Consider the following 25,209-nt stretch of genomic DNA (forward strand, 5'->3'; position numbering starts at 1 on the left):
TGTGAATCTTTTTATAAACATGTAGGTTTTGTTAAGGTACTTATACCCCTGTTATACCAAGGCTACAGAAAGAAATCCCATGGATTGATCCTCTCCATATCTCCCTTGAGCTGTTATGCTTCTCCCTCCAGCATGCCTCCCAATACACCTTTCCAGTTGTACAGCCATCCTGTTCAGATGGGTCTTCACTAGTGACATGCACTTTGGGCTGTCCCCAAGGTGCTGGAGGGGAATGCAAGAGTAAGCAGAGTGGGGAGGCTTTCAAGCACACTCAGATATCCCCACCATCCATGGGACATCTTTCTGCTACTTCAGTATAGCTAGAGTGTCAGAAACAACTATGCAGGCAAAGATATAATGTTGAAGGTATGAACTGAGTTTGCAGGTTGTCTAGGGAACAATGCTTTGGTGCTGAGAATGTATAGCTGAGATTCTGAAGCAATGGAAACTTTGTACACGTGTGCCACTAATTATGTAGTTTATAAATTTTGTTACACTTTCTGTTGAGGTACAGTAAACCCTCACTAATCCGGATTAACTGCAGGGGAGGTCATCTAGATTAGTGAAGCAAAAGATAACCCTAGAAGACAAAAACAATAACTCAGAAAACAAATAAATGGAAAATTTAATGATATAACTAGTGCTGATGAAAATAAATAAAAAGATATCATTGTAGAGCCTTTAGTTAAAAACAATACATTTATTCATGGATAGAAGACCCTGAAGTTGCACTTGTTTTTAACGTAATAATGCAGGTTTGAAGAAACCGTAAAGTTTTGTCTGAACAGACAAGTGACGACTCATCTGCCTTCCTAAACGCCATTTATCTTTTAAATTATGTTCTACCCAACTGTGAATAGCATTTTTCATATTTTGGCCTGTATTATCCAACATCCAGATTAGCTGTAACCAGATTAGCGAGGGCTTACTGTAGTGTAATTTGAAGGAAGGTATGGGTTGTTAATTATAACCACACCTTCTTGTTATCCTTGTAAATGCATATGCTTTCTGTTTTCCCAAATTATATATATGGTTAGTTGTTATTTTCATGAACTGAAGCACTTGAAGCCATTTCACACTATTTGCAATAAGTTTTCTGATTATCTAGGCAAGCAGCTATAATCAGCATATTGATATATAATTTTATGAAGTCTGTAGTCATGCATTTACTAATGAGTCTATGTACTGGTTATTATTTAGCACTATTTATATGCATCAATAAGCACCTTTAAATTACATAATATTAATAGAAAATATGTACTGTGATATCCCCACTTAAGGCTTCTTTGGGGAGCAGTGGATCCGAACATTAAGCTGAGGGAATCCTTAGCTGTAGGACATTACAACATAGAGAGTGTTGACTTGGGGCCACTGAACTTGAACATTATCCAGGAAACCCCCTAATTTAAGGAACACCAAATGAGGATTCCACTGTAATAAATTACTAAATATTAATTTCCTGACCTACTTTCTTTAACATACCTTTTGTCAGTTAAATAGAAACGTAATGGTACCTCATTTCAGGCACTGTAAGTAACATCCACTGAAAATTAAATCATGAAAAATGTTTTAATTTTTAAGAATTAAGTACCCAAATTATCACTGAATGGTTTGTAATAATTAATTTTGTCTAAGTACTTAATTTAATCATCGAACCATTATCGAAGAGTTCTACAAATGATTCTTGATTATCTGCATTTGGATTATCCTGTTAACTCAGTGCTGTATACTATATAACTCAGTTGTAAAACAGCCGGGGTACGAAGCTGAACACTGACCTCCATCTAGTGTAGAAGGTTAAGACTGCATGGAGCTGTATCTCTGCTCCCCCACACACCCTGGCATGGTGCTTAGTTACTCCCTTTTACCTGTAGTCCAGTATCTATTTACAGATAATCAAAAGTCAGCTGTTCTGTGTCCCTCAACAGGGCTCAACAAAATGTGTGAAGGAACGACTTCTAACTCTAAATATGTAATGGCGATTTGCTGAATAGTGATGTAAATGTAAATGTTGCAATGAATCTGGATGACAAATGAGACCCAGGAACATGACCACCTGAAAGATAAGAACAGTGTCATTATAGCTCTGAAGTCGAGAGTGCAAGTCTCAACATGTCTGAACCTCTGTGATGTCCCTTTTTACTGCTGTTGCTGCTTTTCTAAAAGATCTTTGATGGTGCGTCATTATCAGATTGTGATGTAGATCATTACAAAATTTAAAAGTTTTCAACATATAGTGGGAACCAGAATCTCCATGCCAGAAATTTCATTGAACACATGGGACTTGCCTTCTGTAGCAGTTGCCTCTGCACTCAAGGTGTGATGTACTCTCGGGGATGTTTTAGACAAAACTAGTGTTAACACCCTTGAGAATTCAACGCAACGTGTTCTCATTTGCCATCTCGCACAGTCAGTCGCAAATCATGTTCTTTGTAAAGTATACTGCATGTCTCATATACTCGTACATGTCAAAATATTGTCAGTAGTCACAGACTCACAGGATACATTTAAACACAAGACTACTTACTCCTCATGAATGACTTAACACATAACTTGCGCTCCTGCAGTATGTTAACACTCGAAAGTTCATTGCTATGGTAACTGGAAATTGCACAATAATAATGATAAATTTCTCGCTTATAAAACTAGATTATTGTTGTTTTTGTTGTTTTTATGCTGATACTTCAGCTATAGATGCGCCACTGCACCAATCCTGGATGATAAATGAGAAATGGAGCAGTCGGTGACATGAGAATTGGCAGGGAAAACTGAAGTATTTGGATAAAACTTTCTCCAGTGCCACTGTGTGCACCACAAATCCCATATGAACTGATCTGGGATTGAACACAGGCCACCGTGATGAGCCTTGGAATCTTACACCATAAACTTGTCACATGGAGGTGAAAGGGATTGTGAACTGTATGTCTGCAGCTGTGAGAGCAGCGAGAGGAAGTTACTAGGATTTTGGAGCAGGAAGAGCGCACAATATAGGCAGCATTCGGCCTAGCCCAGTTAGGACAGTGACATTTCGTTCTTTTATTTGTTACATCATTAATGATGAGTCACTTGCAGAAATTTCAGGACATGCAAAAATGATTATAAATGTCATGGAGGGACTGAAGAAGGCCATGTAAGTACCAACTTACCATATCAGGTATCTGTCTAGGAGTCACATGTACAAAGCAGAAGTGCCACATCACAGCATTTCAAGTTTCAAGTTTTATACAAATAATAAACATTCACTTAGGATTATTTTAGTGAATTCTGGTTCTGCCAACTTGTATTCATTAACAGTTTATTGACACAGTTTTAATGGAATGCAAATTTATATTTCAGTGTAAGCAAAAATTAAGATTTACTTAGTTTAATTGATATAGCAAAAAGGTACAGGCTGGATGGCTGAGGAACTAAGGTTCGATTCCTGGTAGAAGCAAAAGATTTTTCTCTTCCCTACAGTATGCACATAGGATCTGAGAATATGTGGCTTGATACCTCCTCCCACTCCCTGATACATTCTCATAGCGTGGTGCTTAATTAATTAAAACAAGGAGCATCTTTATCTTACCTTTAAATATGGAAGTCACGCCATGCAAGATCTGTGTTCTGTGCGTGCGAAACCTTCCTAGGCACTACTGGATTTGTCACGCTCGATGTCCATTTCGAGGCTCCCTGACCCCCAGAGAACTCGGTTCCTTGTTACCGGGATAAGCCAGACCAATATTCCGGACACAACTATCCATATCCCGGCCATAAAGAACGACAGGTCCCAGCTTAGTGTGATGTCAAACATCAGTCCTGCGAGACACAAGTATGTACAGTCAGTTCTTTGAAATTAATAATGAAGCATTTACTTGCCCTTCCCATATCCTTTTATATACCGTGGAATATTCGCTCAAGGCAAGAACTGTGAAGTGAGCAGAGACAGCCGTTGATAGTGAACGGCTCTACAAACGCCCTTTGCTAGACAACATTTGTAATACGCAACAGAGGAGTTACTGGGAAGAGACGCTCTCTACCGCGATCCGCGCGATAGCTACGCGATGCAACAATGGAAGAATTGTTGGGAGAGGTGTTTTTATGCAGTCCGTGCCGAGACTATATAAAGAGGTCAGCTGCTCTGTTGCATAAGGAATCCCGTGTGGAGGCGGGGTCGAATACCTCCACCGTGGCCCTGCGAGTCGTAGGAGGCGAAGTCTCAAATCTGAGACAGTAAAATATGGTCGCGAGTCCCAAGGGACTCGGACCCGATAAAACTGCGCTGGCAAGGACCAGCAGCATGTACAAAAGGCAGACCCGTCCTCTCACCAGAGAGGGCGCCATACAAAAACAAGACTGTAACTGTCAAACAGTAATAAATATCTGGTTATGAGCCCCGCATAGGGCTCGACACCAGGACCTACTGACTGACTAACCGTCAGTCGCAATGCGACTTTGACTTGTTGCATAAGGACTATTATCACAAGGGCTCAGCTGAAAAAATCTCTGGCCGTGGGTCTCTAGGGGCTTGACGCCAGGACGAACTGATTGGCGGTATAGCGCCAGTCGTAAAGTAGCTCTGCCTCTGACAAGAGAGTCTTGATATGGCAGATAGAAGAGTGGGAGTTAGTTGTGAGACAGTCGCCGGCCAGTGAGGACCTGAACACGGAAACTGAGGAAGCTACAGCGTTTGAAGCCGTTACCAGGCGACAGCCGGTGAAAATACAGCAGACTGAGAAGACATCGTACGCGCTGTAGCTAGCTGCAGAGAATTCAATAAATACAATTACCAATCCAAACCGAAACTCAATCACGTGACAATATCTTGGGGGAAAGAAGAGCCAGTTGTGCGTCTCTGGAAGAAAAGAGTGCAGTGACACGAAACGTACCTCCAAGAGGGGGCCCCAGGAGGTTTCCGATGCCTTGGCACAGCAGAGTGAGGCCGTAAGCTGTTGTGAATCTCTCCAGAGGAATGAGTTGCACGAGTATGGGTGGCGTGAAGGAGAAACTGGACGCGAAGAACAGGCCGAACAGGGCCACTGTCGCGGTGAGCAGCCAGTAGCTCCGCACAAATATTGGCATCAGCAGTATAGTTATTCCACACAGCACCAGGTTTGCAGCGTACGCCTTTGTCACGTTCATCCACGGCTGGTCTCCGGCCCAACCCAAAAATATCTGTTGCAACAGGAAATAAGAATACCTTCATCAGTGTTCCGGCCCATTTTCCCATTACAGTACATTATGATCACATTACAGTGTTCTACAGATATGCTCAGGACAGTGTTTCGAGAGAGAGAGATAATGAGAACAGGGCTGACACATTCAGTCGCCGTTTCACCATGCACTGCAGATGGCCAGATAGTGTATACTTTTTGTGATTACTGTGTTCTTCGACTTTGTCAATCGTCAGGTGTTCACACCCTCCAGAATCTAAGCATGTTGCCTGGTCTTACGGCCACAGTGCAGACGCACCGGCCTCGGGTTTGTATTGCTGTCTCATTGGTAGTTACCAACGTTTCGGAGCAACCTTTCTAGCTCCATCTTGATGCCTGAAGTGTGTAATCGTAAAGTTGTCCCTGTGCTTAACTAACTAAGCACTACGCCATGAAGGCGTATGGGACAGTGGTTGTATAGATCCACCTATTCTTGATCTTGACACTAATTGGGCGTAAGCGGTCTGCTTCATGCCCCAGCCGCTTTACCCACGGGGAAAGAGCCCACCCGGTATCCATTGGATAGGAGGCTGGGTTAGCCCCCTATCGGGACTCGAACTCCAACCCCTCAGTCGTCCAGCCCGTAGCCAGTCGCTATACCGACCGCGCTACTGAAAAATCAAATGACCTCATCGGGAATCGAAGCCGCGACCTTCCGGTTTGTAGCAAATTGGCAAGGTGAGGGGGTAGAGAAAGGAAGTGGGTCTTAGCCAGTGCGAAGAAAGTGACAAAAGTCGTCATACCGGTTTATGGTCACGGGTGGAAGTGGAGCAGGGTGAGATCAGAAGGAAGGGGGACAGTGTGACGAGGACGGAACATGCTCGGCGGCATGGCCCAGAAGGCAATCTTACCATTCCCAAGAAGTTGCTGAAGCCGATGATGCTGAGAAGGGTTGAAGCCTCTTGCTCGGAATAGCCGTTTCGAACCATGATCTCTGCTAGGTAGAAGTAGGGGACGATAAACCACGTGAAGAGCAGGATCGTAGAGAGTGACATGAGGAGGAAGTGCCACTCCAGAAACATGGACACGTCCACCATGCCCTTCAGCAACTCCAGGATGTCCGCGTACCATTTCTGCATCAGACGAAACAGAACTTCGTTTTGGAAACAGATTGTGGTCCTCTGGTTTGTGACACTCTGTAGTCTTGTAGATGGATCCTGAAGATGGCGGCAGCATGTGCCTCGAAATCGTCGGTATCCACCTGCAGGGCGTCATAGCCCAGAGGCCACATGCCAGAATCTCATGCACCAATCATACCATAAGTAGGGCCCAAATTTTTTGAAGCTAGTCAACAAATTACCCGCCTTTTATGGAACCGGAAGGTTCAGAGAACTCACCACTGCCCTCTATCTCGAGCCACATGAATTCACTCCAAACCGTCATATCCTGTTTATGTTCCATTTTTGTATTATTCTCACATTCATACTGTGGTTTATATCCTTCAAGTTTTGTGGCTACAATTCTTTATGTATATTTAATTTATTATATTTTATTTATGGTTTATTTATCGAGGCTCTCTGTGGCTCAGTCTGTATCGCGTCTAATGGTGGGGGTTTTAATACTTAATCAATAGGAAAGGCAGTGTCGCCGGGCCTTTGACTAGAGGAACTGAGGAAAACCTCGATTAAATCTCTTATCAGAATAAATAGTTTCCGAACCGAGAATTGAATCTGACGCCTCCCAGAAAACGGAATCGTATCCTCTCGACCTCGACGTTTGGTGCGTAGTTCATCTCACATGCGTGGTACAGGCTCCGCCCATGCCGTCCTTAATCATCTTAATAATATCTGGCGAGAAGTACACGTTATGAAGCGCCTCGTTATGTAATGTTATCAGTCCTCGTATTACTTCGTCTCTCCCGATCTGACACCCACATATCCTCAGCCTCCGCGACGTAGCGCCTCAGTCCGGCCAGTGAGTCGCACAGGGGGAAGCGTGTCGGATACGGCACAAACAAGTAACGCCCTCAAATTGTCAGCCTCGACGAGGTAAATATTTATAGTCTGAGACAGTGACGCGGCAGTCTCTCTGGACATTAAGATTCCGTATTCGTTAGCCATTTAATGCCCTGTGGTAATTATGCGAACCAGCTGCTTGAACAAAACCCTCCATTCTGTTCACAGAGTGTATCTGTGTGTTCCGTATGGTTCTCACAGTAAACAGCATTAACCGGTTGGGCTCTGTAACGGTGACGTAATGTTTCCTGTGAGGTACGAACCGAATTTTTAAATGTAGCGCTATTGTTTAAATGAACTTAGGCTTTGGGTGGTAAGTTACTTAACGATGCTATGTAGCATCTGATGAGATGGGAAGATGATAATGAACGGTGAATAGAAAAGGCTTTGGAAGTAAACGGTCGCCTGGAGAGACTGTAAAATGCCATGAAAACCGTCTGGTACTGTGACCGGTAAATGAATCGGTTTTCGAACCCGCTACCTCAGAAATACAGGTCTTCAGCTACCCTGCTCGGCTGTTGCTTAATCCTCCATCTCAGTCTCCTTGATTCGATCGTCCTTATAATATTTAGAAATATGAACATTACGGATCCCCTCATTATGCAATTTTGTCCATCCTTACGTCTCCCCCCCCCTCCTTAGATGCACATATTCTCCTCAGCACTAAATTCCTTCCTTAACGTGAAAGACCAAGTTTGACATTCAGAGCATACAGTATATATATATATATATAGGAGGCGAGATGACAAAAGTCTGTCAACTCAATGTCAGCAAGTGTCAGTTAGTTAGTTAGTTATTGGAGAGGGTGGGTTTCCCCATGCACTTAGACCAGTATTGGTTCATTGTGCTTCCCTCTATGATATTCTACCAGTCTCTATACCCTACCGATACTAGTGCTTACCATCAGTTCCGACCAAGCCAGCGAGTTCGGCCTCTACTGGCTTAGCGGTATCTATAATGCTTCCCCCATCTATCAGAGGCGTTAGAGACTACTGTTGGGAGGGAAATGTCCTTGAATTTTGCTCACTGATCTCCTTAGGAGATATGAGGTTCTTTTACGTGCCGTAAAGCTACCACACGGGACCCACGGCTTAAAGTCCCTCCCGGAGGACTTGTTCCCTGAATTTTTCCGCCCTTAAAAATTCCACGACCTCCGCCGGGTTTGAACCCGCGTACTATGAGTCATGAGGTGGGAGCGTTACCTCTATACTACGGAGGCCGCTGTCAGCAAGTGTAACAACAGCAACAATGACAACAACATACAGAGAACAACCCTGACCTCCTCATTCTCCTTTGCGATGGTTGTCATGGAGTTGCGGTAAATGTCGGGACAGGACGAGGCCCTGAGGCGGTATTTATGGATGTTCAGCATGGCTCCTCGGTACATCACGGAGTTCCTGAAACACAGAAATCGCTGTAAAACAAAAGCACGTCATGTGACTGTCAACAAGTAGAGGAGGGTTGCCTGTAGAGGTTTATTTTGTGGCGCTCTGTCTTACAGTTCCGTTTGGTCTGGTTCGTTTGTACCGGAATTTCAGAGGAGCGTACTGCTTTCGTCTTCCACAATCTATGCTACAAGCAGGAAATGTCGCGGGTTCGATTCCCGATGAAGTCGTTGGATTTTTTTCGGTTGACCTAATCCTTCCATCCACACTATGGCCCTGGGGTCTACTCAGCCTTTTAACAGAAATGAGAACCGGGAATCTTCCTCGGGGGTGAAGGGCTGCCGGCGCAGAAGGCTGACAACCTCAACGCCATCTGTGAAACGACTGTCTAGAAAATGTGGGAGCCTCGGCGGCCTGCTACAGGGATAGCTTTAGCTTATCTGCCACAGAAGACGGTGTTACACCTCAGGCGTTCGCAGTCTAAACTATGGCCACCGTGTAAACCTCACCCAATAGAGGCGTTGCCGCCAGACAAACAGATGTTTCTATTAATTGGCTCACAACATATTTCGGCCCAAATAGGCGATCATCAGGTGATTCTTGAGGAGTACGCGAGCAGTGACACAGCTGCAATGCTACAATTGTGTTACTTAGAATTTGGTCGACTCGCGCTTCGTACTGTACACACATTAGATGTTAAAATAAAGGCTAGACACACGCATAATTAGATCGAAGCAATGCACGGGGAATATCCCTACAAAATGTGATCTTTGGACGTCTTTGAATTTGGCCTGATGCTGGTATGTGCCTGTTAAGTTGAGGGCGTTGCAGGAAATTCAGACCTCACGGCCATGAGTGCGCTAGGTTTTGTTCAGGCGTTTGTCATGTTCGGGATACACACAGGAAGCTGGAGGAAAATACATATTCAGGAACTTTATAATTTGTCATAAGATATTATTAGGGTGATGAGATGGGTATGAAAAGTGAATACAAGATTAATATTTCAAGATCTGAAGGGGGAAAATGACCCACGAAACCTAGGCATAGTAGGGAGGATAATATTAAAGGGGTTATATATATAAGAAATTGTGTGTGGGGGTGTTGGTGAATTCATCTGGCTTAGAATAGGGGCTACTTTCGGGCTTTTATGAACACTGTAATGAACTTTCGGGTTGCATGAATAGCGAAGAATGTCTGTTCCGGCTGAGCGACTGCCTTCTGGTTCGAGACTTAGCTCCAGAAAGTTAGTCGGCCTTTAAAGCACAGTGGTAACTATATGTACCACCTGGTGTAACGTCCTAGAACTCTGTATTTCTCCCACAGAAAGTCTTAATGCGTTTTTTGTGAGTCTCACAACAAGCAGTGGTTTTTATACCTATTCAGCGTGAAACGCGTCTGCTCTTTTTACAGGGACATTGGTTTTTCTGTGAGGTGGGAACGAGTTTAGATTAACTACAGGGTTCATCTTCTGAAACCCCGGGGAAGCTGTTCATGTTGGGCCCAGAAGAGAAGTCGGTTCGTGCCCGTTACTAATTATTTTCTTGGGGTGATGTCAGACCGAGTCCCCTTGGTACGTCGGCCATTATTTTGCCAGTTGTACCAGCCCGGATGATAGATGATGAGTGTGGAGCAGCCGGTGGAATGAGAATTGGCAGAGTAAACCCAAGTACTCGGAGAAAACCTGCCCCCGCGCCACATCGTCCACCACAAATCCCACATAACCTGACCTGAGTCCCTTCCATCACTAGTTAGTAGTAACGTTGCTATCCACCGAGGATGTTCTGTGTAAATGTTCTTGCAATGCGTGTGGCGTGCGGCCTCGTATTAATGTTAACTGAATGAATGGCACTATAGCCGGCGCCGCCTGCTTCAGAGCTGCACGCCACTGGCCACGGCCTGCAGCTCTTTCGCCACGTGTAGAATCGTGAAATCTGGGTTGTCAGAGTCTGGATTCGAGCGGATAATACCGAAATTTGTGAAAGCTTGGAATGAGTGTGACGTCCCTTAGGTAAACTGCATTGCTGGCAGGCAGGTTGTGCATGTGTAAGAGTCATTTTAAAATTAGAACATAAGCAAGCAGTCACACCGCCACAATCCGGATACACACGGTATTGTCTAGTGCCTACCGCACGTCGGGGTAATATTAGTTCGCCTCAACATCCTGACTGAGCCAACAGTCGCTCAGGTGGCCAGAAAGTCACCCGCATTGTACGAAGCCAAACGGTTCATCCCCGTGTTCACAACATCCGAGTGTTGTCTACAAGATATGTCAGGATGATAAGGGCTGCATATTTATTCAGTGTACTGAGGGAAAACTGATCTCTGCCCTGAGTTACATGAATCAAATCCATGCCTTCACACACTTCCTTGAATATCGCATTTAATATTATCCTCCCATCTACCCTTAGGTCTCCCAAGTGATCTGCTTGTCTGTGGGGTTTCGGACCAATATCGTACGTGCATTTCTCATCTCTCGGACGGGTGTTACATGTCTAACTCATCTCATACTCTTTAGAGTTTTTTTAATGATATGAAACGGAGAAAAATATCTCGAGCCGAACAGATAAAACGGCTGGAGCCATGAAGATGGTTTAATACAAGAAATGTGCAGAAAACGAGGCAGTGAATGTTCACATTGTCGTTGCATCCTGTAATGTGGTAATCGGATACGAACGTTTTGGAGATGCATGCGGCCTCCATATCCTATAGATGGTAGTAGTATTTTTATCCGAAACATCACTACCCGTAATCATAACTCAAATTAAAAAAGGCTGAAGAGTGCGAGGCTTTTCGGAGTGACGGAGCCGACGTGCTGGCTGCTTACGTTGTCAGAGTCGAACCTGAAGATAGACACAATATGCTACTCCGAAACCCTGATACTTTCTCTACGAAAGTGCACGGCGTCATAGTCACCGCCGTGAGAACCCCATCTCTTAGTTACCATGAGCGCCACCAAGACTTTTTTCCTTGTGGGGCGGGGATCCAGAGAAATTGCCTACAGACTTACGTTTAAACCGTTAGCGCCATTTCTACTCGTCACCCTGGACTGCTGAGTACAGAAGAATAATACTGTGGCATGTCTGTTGAAAGCTAAATTTGTGACATCCGTTGCTACGCAATGGCTCTGTAGTCGTCACATGACGGCCGAACACACACGCAACAACAGCAAAGTTAATGGAAAAGGAGAGTTTCTGTGCGGTCCGTGCCGAGGCTATATAACGAGGACCAGCTGTCATTACGGGGCAAAACTGAGACGGCAGTTAGAGGATTAGGAGGTTGGTGTGAGGTGGCCGCCAGCCTGCGAGGACGTGAGCCCTGGAGCAGAGGAACGTCCACTGTTTGGCGCCGCTACCAAGCAGCGCAGTGAAGACCACGAGCGAGATAGTCTGCGTGTGAATTGTAAATTGTAGCCGTGAGCTGCATGTTAAAGTGCCCAATAAATCCGATTACCAATCCAAACCTCGTCTATCGTCACTTATCACGTGACAATATTTCTTTCCTTTCTTCAATTCTGAACTTCCCCCCCCCCCAAATCGGGGGGTGGGGTGACACACGAGCCAGGTGTGTGGCGATGTGGCTGCTGTCTTACCTGTGGACACGAATATTCTTTAGGTAGTGTGGGGAAGCCTGACTTGCCGAGCACGCCTGCTTCTTCATTAGGGAGGGCACTGGCTCATGTCTGTCGTGCTTTCTTATTGATGACTTTGGTGATCTGCTGATGATTGCAATAGCCCTGTGATCATCTTGGTCATGTTTCTCGAGGAGAGGAGTGTCTATGTGATCTTCTGATTGGTGATGTCTGGTGTCGGCGTGTGACGTCGGGGGTTTAGTTGCCCTGATGGCCGCGACGGGCACCCGGGCAGGCAGCACGAAGCTCTCGGGGATGGCATTCAGCTTGCCGTTGTCACTGAGACTCCGGCACAACAAGAGGCTGGGGTAGTTCTCCAGGATCAGATTGTACACCCGTTTGCTGGAGCTCAGAGACTCGAGGACTTCCAGTGGCACCTGCGAGAGAACCAAACTTGTGCTGAGACACTACGGTTCGAGGCCCGTGGAGGACAAGAGAATGTATACGCAGGAAAATGATCACTTTGAAGATCCAGACGTAGGTAGTTCGAAATGCCTAGCACGTTGTTCATTTGAGGCTAAATTTTCCTTATTAAATTTGAATCTAGAAACCCACTTTTATATATTGCGGCATGTAGACCCGTTGCTAGGCAACGACAGCGGAACAAACAATTAGCCGCCCGCAAACAACAGAGGAATGGGGGTTTTTGTGCGGTCAGATGGGCAACAATTGAACTACAACAAAGCGGAGCGGTGTTCTCTACGCGGTTGGTGCCAAGATGTTATAGGTGGGACAAGTTAGGAGCTGCAGCCACCCTGAGAGTAGTAGGAGGCGACGAAAAGGAAAGTCTCAAATCTGAAAGTGTAAAGTATAGTCGCGAGTCCCAAGGGACTCGGATCCGAGAAAGACTGCGCTGGCAAGGGCCCGCAGCATATACAAAATACAGACACGTCCTCTCGTCAGAGGTCGCCCCCACAAAAACAAGACCGTAACTGTCAAACAGTAATAAATATCTGGTCATGAGCCCCAGATGCAGCTCGACACCAAGACTTACTGACTTACTGACCGTCAGTCGCAATGTGACTTTGACTTTGACTTTTGAACTGCAGTCAGTCAAGAGTAGGGGGTTGGTGAGGTGGTCAGAGGATTGCTGGGGCTCAGTTGTTCTGAGCCGTTGCTATGAGATGCTGGTGGCTGAGGCCGGGGACAGTTCGGGAACCCAGAGGAGGGGAACGTTCACTGTTGAAAGTCGCTACCAAGCAACGGCTAGTGAAGACAGAAGAATTTATGTGTGCTGTAGTTACAGTGATGTGTGGAGTGTGTAACTGAGCGAGACTGTCGCAGCTATTTGCAGTTACGAGTTGTTTGATTGTCCACTGAGTCCGATTACAAATCACGCGTCACAATTTTATTTACATGAATTTCAAGCTTCTGCCCGCTAAGCGATAACATAAATGTCTGTGTGAACTGGAAAGGATTTGGAAGGAAACTGTCATGGCGTAATGGAGGCACTGTCTCGACACATGTCTGGAGAGTGTGAGGAAAAGCACAAAACCCGTCGGCCTAGATGGATGGTCTCCTGGTCGGGAATTGAACGCGCGACCTTCCGAATGAGATGCAGGAGAGCTGCCCACTTGACTGCGCGTTCCGGGGACAGAATAATTGTCATAGCAAAAACAAACAAATTAAAACAGGAACGAACTGGCATGTTGGCAACACTTGATTGCTTTATTTGAGTTCAGTTACGTCATCATTTTCATTGCTGAAGCGACTCATGAGAACCAGCGGTAACCGGTCTCCCTTTGCCAATCTTTTTTATTTTCTCAGTTTATAAATTGAGAAGAAAGAACGAGGTCTGAGAGGCGGGTGCCATTACATGGTTCAGATAACGCACTTGTCAATATGGCCGTCGCCACGCGGGAAGAACCAGAACATTTGCTTAAGTCGTTTGCTGCAGGTGCCCTTGGCTGTCGGCATAACAGGAACGAATTAGAAATACACGCACTTTTATTTCTTATCTTTATGAATGCCAGCTCCTCGTCGATAAGGACACAATTATCTGCCGACTGTTCTGTGTGCATAGCGCCCAGCCAACTACAACTGGAGAAAACCAACTTAGCGTCTTACGTAATAATCCGACAGCGCCGAGGGTTTGTGAATTCACAGGTCAGGTCATGTGGGATTTATGGTGGGCAAAGTGGCACCGGGGCAGATTTGCTCAGAATACTTCGGTTTCCCCTGCCAATTCTCATTCCACCGACTGCTCCACACTCATCATCTATCATCCTGGGCTGGTACAGTAGGCTAATTAGTGGCCGACGTACCAAGTGGACTCAGTCTCGCCCAAGGAAACTGTACTAGCTGAATTAGGGCCCAAACATAGAAAACGCAGTTGTTAGCGCGCACTACCACCTGCTTAAACCGCAAAAATGTTGCATTCAGCCCAGGCGGCGTACTTGTGTTTCGTGTGATACTGGAAATAAACAGCGGTCCTCTCGGATCTGAAGAGTGCTGTCTTCTGGCATGTGACGCCATGTAGTTAAATATGTTATCAGATACTTCGGAGCAACCCACTGCATCCATCTTCAGGGTTAAAAATGCTGTTTGCTTCTTATTACATTTCATAAATTGGGCCCTAAGGATTGAATCAGCAGGTTCCTCCGAAACATTAGTGAATTTATGCAGAACTACACGGCGTCACATCTCAGAAGGCATTTCTCTTCATTCAGTGATAGTTCCGTAAACAACATTAACAGGTTTGTCTATACATATATTGTACGTAATCAATATGCCGTTTACTCACTGTAGGTTAAATACAAGTAGTTCCCGGCAGAACTCAACAAAAGTTACTTCCCTACTACACAAATTTCCAGCCCTACAAACCTGTCACTATTATTATAGTCACTTCAGTTTATTTTTGAAGAGCTCGCTTACTTCTTACGTTCAAATCCTGCAGGATATAGCCTCATCATTTCGCATAGTCGCCACACTTGTAATTCCTGACTCGAAAACAACATATCACACATAAGATCTACCTCCATGCCAAATTTGACGTGCCTAGTCACAGTATTTGGTTAGTTAGTGCCATCAAACCGCACAGCCACCTTGTTGTCTGGTAGCCGGAGTAGCGCAGTTCGTATAGCGACTGCGCTACGGGCTGGACTACCTAGGGGTCAGAGTTCGAGTCCCGGTGGGGGCAAGAATTTTCATTTCTCCATGTCGTCCAGATCGGCTCTGGGGCTCGCCCAGCCTCCTATACAATGAGTACCGGGGGTCAGGCGGTCGGGGCGTGAAGCTGACCACTCACCTCCAGCTAGTGCCGAGGTCAAGAAAATGTGGGCATATACATCCACTCCCCCATACGCTTTCATGACGTAGTGCTTAATTAGTAAAGCACAGGGACGACTTTGCCTTTCACCGTATTGTCATCTTACATCTCCCAAAAGCAAATGCCAGAAGAAATGCTGTGTATGTTTTCCTGAAGATATGTTATCGTACGTCATTTCAAACCCTGAATTTAGTGCTGCTCCCGCCTCACGAGTTCGTTAGCGTAACAGTAACCTGTTCGCCTTTTACGGAGGTGCTCAGTTGAGCTGTCGGCTGAGACAGTCTATTCTTGCTGGTTTGTTAGCCTCTCTAGGTGGACGCCGGGAGAGCACCTGCATTCTGCCATGACTGCTTCCTTCTAAACCCTCTCCAATTCACCTGAATTCTGCCATGACTGCTTCCTTCCAAACCCTCTCCAATTCACCTGCATTCTGCCATGGCTGCTTCCTTCCAAACCCTCTCCAATTCACCTGAATTCTCCCATGACTGCTTCCTTCCAAACTCTTTCCAATTTACCTGGATTCTGCCACGACTGCTTCCTTCCAAACGCTCTCCAATTCACCTGCATTCTGCCATGGCTGCTTCCTTCCAAACCCTCTCCAATTCACCTGGATTCTGCCATAGCTGCTTCCTTTCAAACCCTCTCAAATTCACCTGCATTCTGTCGTGACTGCTTCCTTCCAAACCCTCTCCAATTCACCTGAATTCTCCCATGACTGCTTCCTTCCAAACCCTCTCCAATTTACCTGGATTCTGCCACGACTGCTTCCTTCCAAACCCTCTCAAATTCACCTGGATTCTGCCATAGCTGCTTCTTTCCAAATCCTCTCAAATTCACCTGGATTCTGCCACGACTGCTTCCTTCCAAACCCTCTCAAATTCACCTGGATTCTGCCATAGCTGCTTCCTTCCAAATCCTCTCAAATTCACCTGGATTCTGCCATGACTGCTTCCTTCCAAACCCTCTAAAATTCACCTGGATTCTGCCACGACTTCTTCCAAATCCTCTTCGAATCATCGGTCATCATATCATTCGGCGCTGTATAGCCCAGATACCGATAGCGCCATAAAACAACAAATAAATATACTCACCCGCTCGCGCGTCTGCCATGTTCTTATTTTACGTTGTACGGTGACTTCGCCGTAGCAAATGCATGTTTTGCATACCACGTACATTACTTCAGAAGCCCAGGTTTGGCATCGTTCCGACCAAACGAGTTCGCGTGCCCGCCATTATTGTTACTAATTGTAGACAATTAAAAGTACAGCACAGCTCGTTTGCTACAGTTGCTGATAAAGCTACGTACTCACCTTTTCCTTCTGACGTATAAAAGTTGGCAGATTGATCACCGATCTGGATGACGTGACATGTTCGACGTCAGTGGATGATGTGACATCTTGTGACGGCACCGGGGTGTTACCGGCGAGTGTTGTGAGCAGATACTCCGGTGTCTGGCCACTCTTGAGCAACTTCCGAATTTCCTCGACACCTGGGAAGTCACTGTCAGCCCCACTTCTTCCGGAGATGGAGCCGCATGAAGATGTTCCTCTGGCGGATTTGTTGCCTAGACTCGCTAATTTGTTCTGCTCCTGGACCCACCAATCCGGGTCTCTCATTACTGCGCCACACACGCACATGTTAAAGAACGTCCCTGCCAGCAAGAGAACTGTTCCACGCCAGCCGTATTCCTCAATGAAGTACTGTGTCATCGGTGCATACACGACGGTGCCTGCACCAGTCCCACACGCTCCGAGCCCTGTAGCCAGAGCCCTCTTCTTGTCAAACCAGTACGCGATGGATACCACCGCAGTGACGTAACATAGCCCTAAACCCAGACCTGCTATGACCCCAAACGTAGTGTACATGAGTTCGATGCTGTTGACAAAGGCACTCATTGTGAAGCCGATTCCAGAAACGATTCCTCCGATGATTGTCATTTTCCTGCAGCCGTACCGATCGACCAGCGAACTGCCAATAGGGCCGGAGAGGAGAGGCACAGCCATGAAGAGACTCCCGATCCAAGAAGTCTTACTCTTACTCTCGCCGAAGTGCTCAAGAAACTTGATATACAGTAAACCAAAGGAAAAGCTAATACCGTCAGCAATCATACTGATTATAAATGACGCCAAGACGACGACCCACCCCCAACCGCCGTCAGGTATTTTATTCGTCTTCTCCTCGTCATTCCCCGACTCGCTGCTGCATATGGAGTCTGCTTCAGATTCGGCGTCTTTATCGTCACCTTCGTTGTCCCGGAATTTGATAACGACATTATCACAGATAGGATTCTCGGTTATAACTGTTCTTATGGGAGATTTCCCTACGGGAAGGACATCACCGTTCTTGACAGGTGGAGGAGGAGAGGAACTGGCGTTTTGTTGTCTGGCTGTTTGCCGCGATTCTGCAGAAGATGTAGACGGGCACAAGGCTGACGGTTCACATCCGATGCTGGACAGAGTCGGGGAGAAATCGTTGGAGCTGAAGCTTACAGTTCTGGTAGGAGAGTCTGGACCAATGCCGCTGCTGGCTACAGACTTGTTCTGAGGCGAGGTTGGTGTTTCATCCGTTCCCGCAGGTGTTTTTGGTGTCACTGCTGGGCTTAAACTTGGTGAATCGTTGCTCCATCCCAAGATTGGTGCAAGGCCTCCAGCGTTTCTTCGTGGAAGTGGTTCCATCTCAGTGTATTCAAAGTGCTGCTGTGCTGGTTGTCTGATGCCTCACGTACGGGTGTGTATATTGCGTGGTGTTGAAAGCGTATATTGCCAAAGTGTATTCCTTTAATTTCTGCGATGAACAGTCACTGAAAAAATTATTAAACTTATTCAAATGTGGAACGTATTCCTAATTGGCGAGTTCACTTAGTGACAAGAAGCGAGCAAGTGTTTGCACTCCATTCATTCTGTTGTACTATGCCTATTATTCAACGTATTAATTAGAGCAGTCTCTAAATTACAGCACTAATGTGGGGGAATAATACAGTCTGAGTCCATCTTCGTGGCCACCCTTGCAGATCTAACGGGAACTGATAATGATATCTGTTCAGATGTGCCAATGTTTTCGTACCCTCTCTGGTCGTATCAGAGTCAACGATTAAACTGTGACTTCTTGACGTAAGATTATGAAGATTATACGGACGCTGCTGCTTCAGTGTCTTCGAACGTATGCCACCGAAATTTCTCATCAATGACCGGTTGGCACGTTGTAACAAATGGCACGACGAAAGCAGAAGGCGCTTCTGAGTTCCCGTAGCTCTGGGTTTGTCGTTGTCGTTGTTGCTATGACGACGGAAGCACGCGTTTCTTGAGATGACTGGAGGCCAGCTGATGCACTTCTGGAGCTCTGACGACCCCAGCGCTCCCTGAGGTAAGAGGACGGCTGCTGCTGTGTATCTGCTAGACCACGGACACACCATACGTCAGAGTGCAACTTCTGAAACAAAAGAGAAGCTCTTATGCGTCATTTGGTACCTCCGAGTGTTCAGAATCGGGAGAACTGTGACAAGTCGTTATTAGAAGAGGCAACAACTTGTTGAACTGTTCTGTAATATTTATTATAGTTGCACAGTATACACCGACGCACTTCGGTTTGAAGAACTGAAGAATAATAACAATAGTGAACTCTGTAACACCTTGAACGTTGTGTTGAACCGCAACTCTGAACTGGAACTCGTAAACTTCAAAGTCACAATGCGACTGACGGTCAGTCAGTCAGTCAATCTTGGTGTTGAGCCCAGTCTACTATAAACTTCCAGGTCAAAGTCACATTGCGACTGACGGTCATCTTATATAACCTTGAGTCGGCGGACCTATAGAAAACATGTCACTGTCCGTTTTGTTGCAAGCTTTGCCTAGCATCGGCTGTTTACTCAGCCTTTACTAGGAAGCGAATGATTTCTAGCTTGCGATTGGCTAGCACTCGATCCATTGTGGGTGCTTCCCATAGTCACATATTGTTGTAGACCTTACATAGCAACGACGGTTTACTCGCCGTTGCTAAGCACTGGTATCTGAGCTGTCGCTGTAACGTTTGCTTGAATGTGGGCAGTGCTCACAGAACTTATGGCCGAAGTGGGGGGGGGGTGCACATGTCGCCTGTGAGGAATGCGTGAGACCTCGACACTTGCAAGCATGAAGAGCGACAGACAAATGGATCCTGCTCTGAAGGTCCTCGGGCAGTGCCCACTTGTCCTGGCGAAGCTACAGAAGTTGACTGGCCTCGATCTGAATTCTGATGGTAGCATTCGGTAACATGTTCATGTTGGTGCTGGGGAGGACTGCATACCAACTCAGAATTGGTTCTCTGTCTACAACAATTCAGTTGCTACCTCACACCAGACACTGCCTCCTTTCCATGACGAAGAATAATCACTGTTTACAGGGTTCGCGATAGAGCGCCATTGGTAGCGACATGTCCGTCGGTATCAAAGGGCCGCTGAGTGCGGGCCACGGCTTGGGTTCGAAACTTGTCCGGGACTTGCAGTAGAGTCAGGGCGCTAACACAGCATGCCATCTGCCTGTTCTGGAAGGAGACATTTCCGAGCGGAAGCCATGTAGCCCGCTTTTATGTTGCAGGTGAATGGTAGGACGATAGATGAACTGGAAAGGACTTCAAAGGATGCGATGGTGACCAAATCGAGGTATTGTCTCGGCATTTGCCTCGAGAGTCTGAGCAAAACCACGAAAGTCTCGGTCAGGATAGCCTGTGTTCCGGCAAAGATTCGAACCAGCATCTCCTGAATTCAAGTGTACAACGCTACAGGTACAGATGGACACAGACTTGGCATCGTAACGTGTCGATAATGCAACCTGATGAGGGTTGGCTGTGACTGGCATTATCTTGCGCGTCTTGTGATTGGTACACCCTCTCTACGCTGTGTCGTTCCAATTGGGATTTGCGATACCTCCAGTCACAGAATGCGTCCCTCACCCGTCACTGAAACTCATCAAAGTGAACTATGAATATCTTGGCTAGCTGAGGGACTGACAGCTTCTAGGGCAGGAAAGCAACATCCTTTCTACTGTACCTGAAGCAGGTAACTTTCAGTTGAAATTTGAAATTCTCATGGCGTTGAAATCGGAGCCTGGAATTCGACATGTCGTGAAATAAGACCTCGAGGCGTATTCTTGTGACGTCACTTTACTCGTATTACCCAACGACGTAACTGTAACACAAAATGTTGAGCAAGTCGTCTCACGCTCGTATTCGGGGGCGCCGGTTTCGAATCTCTAAGTATTCTCCAGTCCCCTCAGGCAAATTCCAGGATATTACCTTGATTGGGTCATGACTGCTTCCTTCCAAATCCTTTCCAATTCATTATTTATGAATCATTTAGATATTGAAGGCGTTCGCAACTTCCTATGTACATATATAAGGAAGTGACGTAACGGTAAGATGGTATCTCTGGCAATACGCAATTTCGGCTTACATAGTAACGAACTGTCGAGCTTCAGTACACTGCATGAGCGTGAGTCATGTCGTTGGTCACGAAAGAGCGTGTAGTCTCTTGTTGATTCAGTGTGTCGCGTCTTTTACGTGAAACTTTGGCTGAGGTTATGTGAAGTATAATGCACTTCACAAAGGAGACCGTTTACGGTTTACTACTATTTGTTCGTATTATTCGTGGGAGATGCCGTCACACATCGGCCTCGATGCTTCATTCGATAATGTGTTGGACTACACAGGAATGCGACGGATAACAGGTGAAGTTAATAGCACTGAAGCTTATATAACAAAGCTGAGGCTTCCCATTCAATTCTCAAAGAGTGTTGCACTACAATAACTCACAAAAATGGCGATATAAAAATAGCCCGTGTTTTTGTCGTGATGTAACGTAAGGGCTTTCACCTTTGCCCCATCTGAATTATATTAGTGTTTTAACAACAAAGCAAGCCATACTAGTTCTACAGGGTGTCTACAATGAGACGCCCTGATTTTATCGTATTCTCAGGAAGTAAGTAATAGAGATATGGCCTAATTGTTGACAAATATCAGTAACACAGAGCACAAAGTTTAGTTTAAGAAATCAGTACACTTCCACGCGAGCTCAGTTCGTGACACGTAGGGTATCTCTTCTGCAATCGAGGGCCGCCCAGGTCCTCTGCAACATGGAACCGACAACTTCCACAATCCCAGGAGGTCTCCAAGGTCTCGGACTTTATTGACGCAGCCCCACACGGCGTGAAGTCAGGAGAACGTCGAGGCCAATCCGTCGGACCACCTCATCCACCCAACTGCCTGGAAACGTTGGATTCAGAGCTCGCCGTACGTCTAGCGGCCAGTGGGGTGGAGCACCATCTGAGGAGAGGCATGCCCATGTACGAGTCTTCTGCGCATGTTGCACATGACGCCACACCAAACGTTCGCTTTCGGGCTGTCTCGCGCATGCTCCATGACGCTGTGCGTTTCCTGTGATCCCAATATCCGAACGCTATGCCTGTTTGCAGCACCAGAGACATGAAAAGTGGCCTCGTCAAGAACTTGATGTTTGTTAGAAAGCTGGGGCCTCTGCCGATTGGGTCAGGAATGTGACAGGCCACGGGTTGTCCTCTGGCTTCCGCCCCTGTAGAATCTGCAGTTCCTGTGAAGCCCGACGACTTCGGACGGTCTCTACCTTCTCGTCGGAGACGCGTTATCAGCCTCCCCCGCGCCCTTTGAAGACACTCCCAGTCTCCAGAAACTTGTTGTGCCATGCTTTAATCCTCTTTACGTCTAGTGCACGACGAAACTCCCTTTGCAGCGTCACAACGGGCTTCAACTCAGAGACCCACAGAACAACTCGCGCCTTCTCCTGAGCTGACGCCATCTTTGTGTGAAAGGACAACAGCGCCCCAACGGTGGCCCGTGAGGTAACCTAAAAATTTAGGCGGGAATTTGAACCCCTGTAGTATGTAGGAGACCCTTAACACATGAAAGAAACATTTGCCTATTTTCAAAACATCTTCAAAATCAGGGCGTTTCATTGTAGACACCCTGTACCTTGTAATCCTTCTCTGCCTCGCCAGACCGTCGGCAGAACGCACGATGGTGACTTCGCGATGGATGTTAACAAGTTTTCTGCGGCACTGTGCAATGACGTCACAGTTACTGGCCCCTGACACACCACCAATCAATAGCAAGGCCGAAGCTGTTACGTCATTGCGTTGCTATGGCTACGTAACGATGCTGCCAAAATGAAAGGTTATTTAACGACGGCTTCTGTAGCTCAGAATACTGAGAGTCTAAAAATAAGATTTATCTGGACTGACTGGGAAAGCTCACGAAAAATTCCAGTCGGGGTACCCGGTCCCAGGCCGAGACTTAAACCCGGGACTTCCCGAATGTCATGTTTTTTTTTTTAATTATAATTTGGATGTTTCCTTAAATGGAGGATCGGCCCATCGGAGTCCGCTACTTCCACAACAGGAACATACATGAACGGAAAGGTGTTGGAACCGATGATACCAGTTTGTCACCATTCTGGAGGGCAGACATGGCTACTGATCTTGCAGAGGAGCTTGCAAGCAGTGTGAAAGGGCTGCATGACAGCCAGTGCATTCTGCATATCTGCTCTGGTTAAACAGCTTGTAACATGAACTGTCTAGCCAGATACAGCGTTATCAAATTATATCACGCTGTCATAATACGTCCAGCGTTAAGAATGTAGTACAAGACTGACGGTCAAATGACGATATACGTACAAAGTCGCTTTCAGAAGAACTTCAGGAATGTGCGCATTGCGTAACGTGTTTATGGTGCAAAGTCTGTTTTTAATTGCCTCGAAAATATGCATCGGCAATAAAATGCGTTTCATTCCTCTTTACAACTTTTGTCCGAAACATGTTTCGTTCCGACTAACATTTCGTGAGTTACGGCAGAGATGGACGCAGAAACGCGTGTAGGTCTTAATGTGAAGTGTTCGTTATTGTTGCTCGATTCTAGAAGAAGATTCAAACATTTCGAAAAATTCCGATCTCAATTTTTTACACGCGGACACGATGACACACATGCCGAAGAAAACTGGCCCTTCTCGTTGCTAACGCGCCCACCTCGAGTCACAGATCGCTGTATTGTTACTACTCAAAGGGCAATAAATCCGAGAGGGAACAAACGGGCTGAGGTTCGCGCTGTTTATACCAGTGGCGCAGCAACGTCACTTCCGATGTGACGTGAAATTATCGTTAAGATCCCGCTCTCCCTTTGTTTCAGTCCTGCCGTCTTCAGCGACAAGAAATGCCGATATTCATGGACAGGAACGCCCAGTTATGATGACCTATGAGTCCCGCAATCTGTTGTCCCTCGGAGTATGTTGCTGTTTGTCTGATGTCACTCTTAGATATTGCACTTCGTAAAGTTTCCAGTCACGTTCATGTAGCTAAATGTCCCGTATGGTTGCCTCACGCTCTCCCGTGCAGACAGTGGCGAGAAGGCCTGGCCCTTCCCAATCAGAATAGTTCGTACCTCACAGGAAACACTCTCCGCCTTCATAACGAAGGCCGACGGTTACTGCTGTGTCCTGTGAGTAAAATGCAGAGATTTTAACGTTAAAGCTGGTGACTAATTAAAGGGGGCGAGTAATGCATGGAAGCTAATATTAAAATCAATCTCTGAGAAATATATTCGTGAAGTACTGCTTCCCAGCTTCACAATCTTCGCAATAAAAAAATATACACAGAAGCAAAAGGTGGGAACTCATTTCATTTTGCCGAGCGGGTTGACGTGGTGGTAACGTTCCAGACTTGTATTCCGTATGTCCACGGTTCGAGTCTCGACAGGGACACTGGCTATCCTGACCGATGTTTTTCGTGACTTTCACCAGTTCCTCCAGGCAAATGGCGGACTAATACCTCGATTTGAACACCGCCGCTTCCTTCGAAATCCCTTCAAATTCATCATTCATCTGTCACTCTGCCATTACACACTACATAGACTCAGTGATGGCAGCGCCATAGAGTAAACCGCAGAAAACAATAATTCCATTCTTATATGGATACCTATCTACACGGCGTCATAACCCAGAGCCTCATGTTAACGTCCTTCACCCCTTTTACGCCTCGCGTAACATAACTGCAAGCGAAGGTCATTGACGAAAAAAAGGACACATTTGAATCTGTAAGCAGTTGTTGCCCGTGCCTTTGTACCAGGGCACAAACCCCGGCCAGGTGGAACCGCTTCACGAGAACAGAAACAAACTTAAGTGGCTCAAGTTCTTGTCCAAGCATCCACACCTCGGTCTAGCGAACGATCCCTGAGACCAATCCTCTGGGTTTCAACGCCGTGCAGTCAGTTGAAAAGTTAACCGGAATTTCAGAGAAACATTTAGCCTCTGTCCTGCTTGCTACCTGCGCCATGCTAGTTTCTCGCGTCGCGTCCTGTCGCTTCTCAAACGCATTCACTGTAAAATCTTTTCGTAGTGTCAAATACCAAGTTTCACACCCACACAGAACATCTAATTTATTATTTCGGAAATGGAAGTCCACAGATTACATTGAAATGAAGCAAGCATTCTTTGAATTTAATATGCTCTTAATTTATTTATGTATTTTTTTACTTTTATTTATTTATTTATTTATTTTTGCTGTCATGTGAACTCTTCCACATTTCTCGAACGATTTGTTACCCGTGGTTTGCCCTTTCTCCCGACGATGAGGCATGAACACAGGCCGTTTTATATAACATTTCCCTCCTTATGTGGAAACTGTTGTTCAGTGGAAGCATTGTGTCACCTCTGTTCTCGCTAATTCCCATATTCGAGAAACTTTCATCAGTCAGGTAGGGTTGTGAAATCGCCCGGTCGCCTGCGTGTCTG

At 46.1% G+C, this 25,209-nt stretch overlaps 1 protein-coding gene across 4 annotated transcripts in view; it reads right to left on the reverse strand.

The window, feature by feature from the left end:
* Window positions 1–1,921: 1,921 nt before the first annotated feature.
* LOC111864879 overlaps window positions 1,922–25,209 on the reverse strand; it is a 31,993-nt gene continuing 8,705 nt past the window's right edge. For 3 of the 4 annotated variants that reach the window (XM_023852463.2, XM_023852462.2, XM_033751606.1), the window contains 7 exons: window positions 16,736–18,854; window positions 12,119–12,534; window positions 8,424–8,541; window positions 6,041–6,262; window positions 4,866–5,151; window positions 3,566–3,795; window positions 1,922–2,056 (listed from right to left, as the gene is read on the reverse strand). In XM_023852463.2, coding sequence (XP_023708231.1) covers window positions 3,623–3,795; window positions 4,866–5,151; window positions 6,041–6,262; window positions 8,424–8,541; window positions 12,119–12,534; window positions 16,736–18,100 — 2,580 coding nt within the window. In that variant the 5' untranslated portion in view covers window positions 18,101–18,854 and the 3' untranslated portion in view covers window positions 1,922–2,056; window positions 3,566–3,622. Of the gene's footprint in view, window positions 2,057–3,565; window positions 3,796–4,865; window positions 5,152–6,040; window positions 6,263–8,423; window positions 8,542–12,118; window positions 12,535–16,735; window positions 18,855–20,850; window positions 21,023–25,209 lie in introns of those variants that run through there. The other variant, XM_033751607.1, reaches the window with a different exon arrangement.

This window comes from Cryptotermes secundus, unplaced genomic scaffold (genome assembly GCF_002891405.2).
Source record: "Cryptotermes secundus unplaced genomic scaffold, Csec_1.0 scaffold1951, whole genome shotgun sequence".
NCBI classification, from domain to species: Eukaryota; Metazoa; Arthropoda; class Insecta; order Blattodea; family Kalotermitidae; genus Cryptotermes; species Cryptotermes secundus.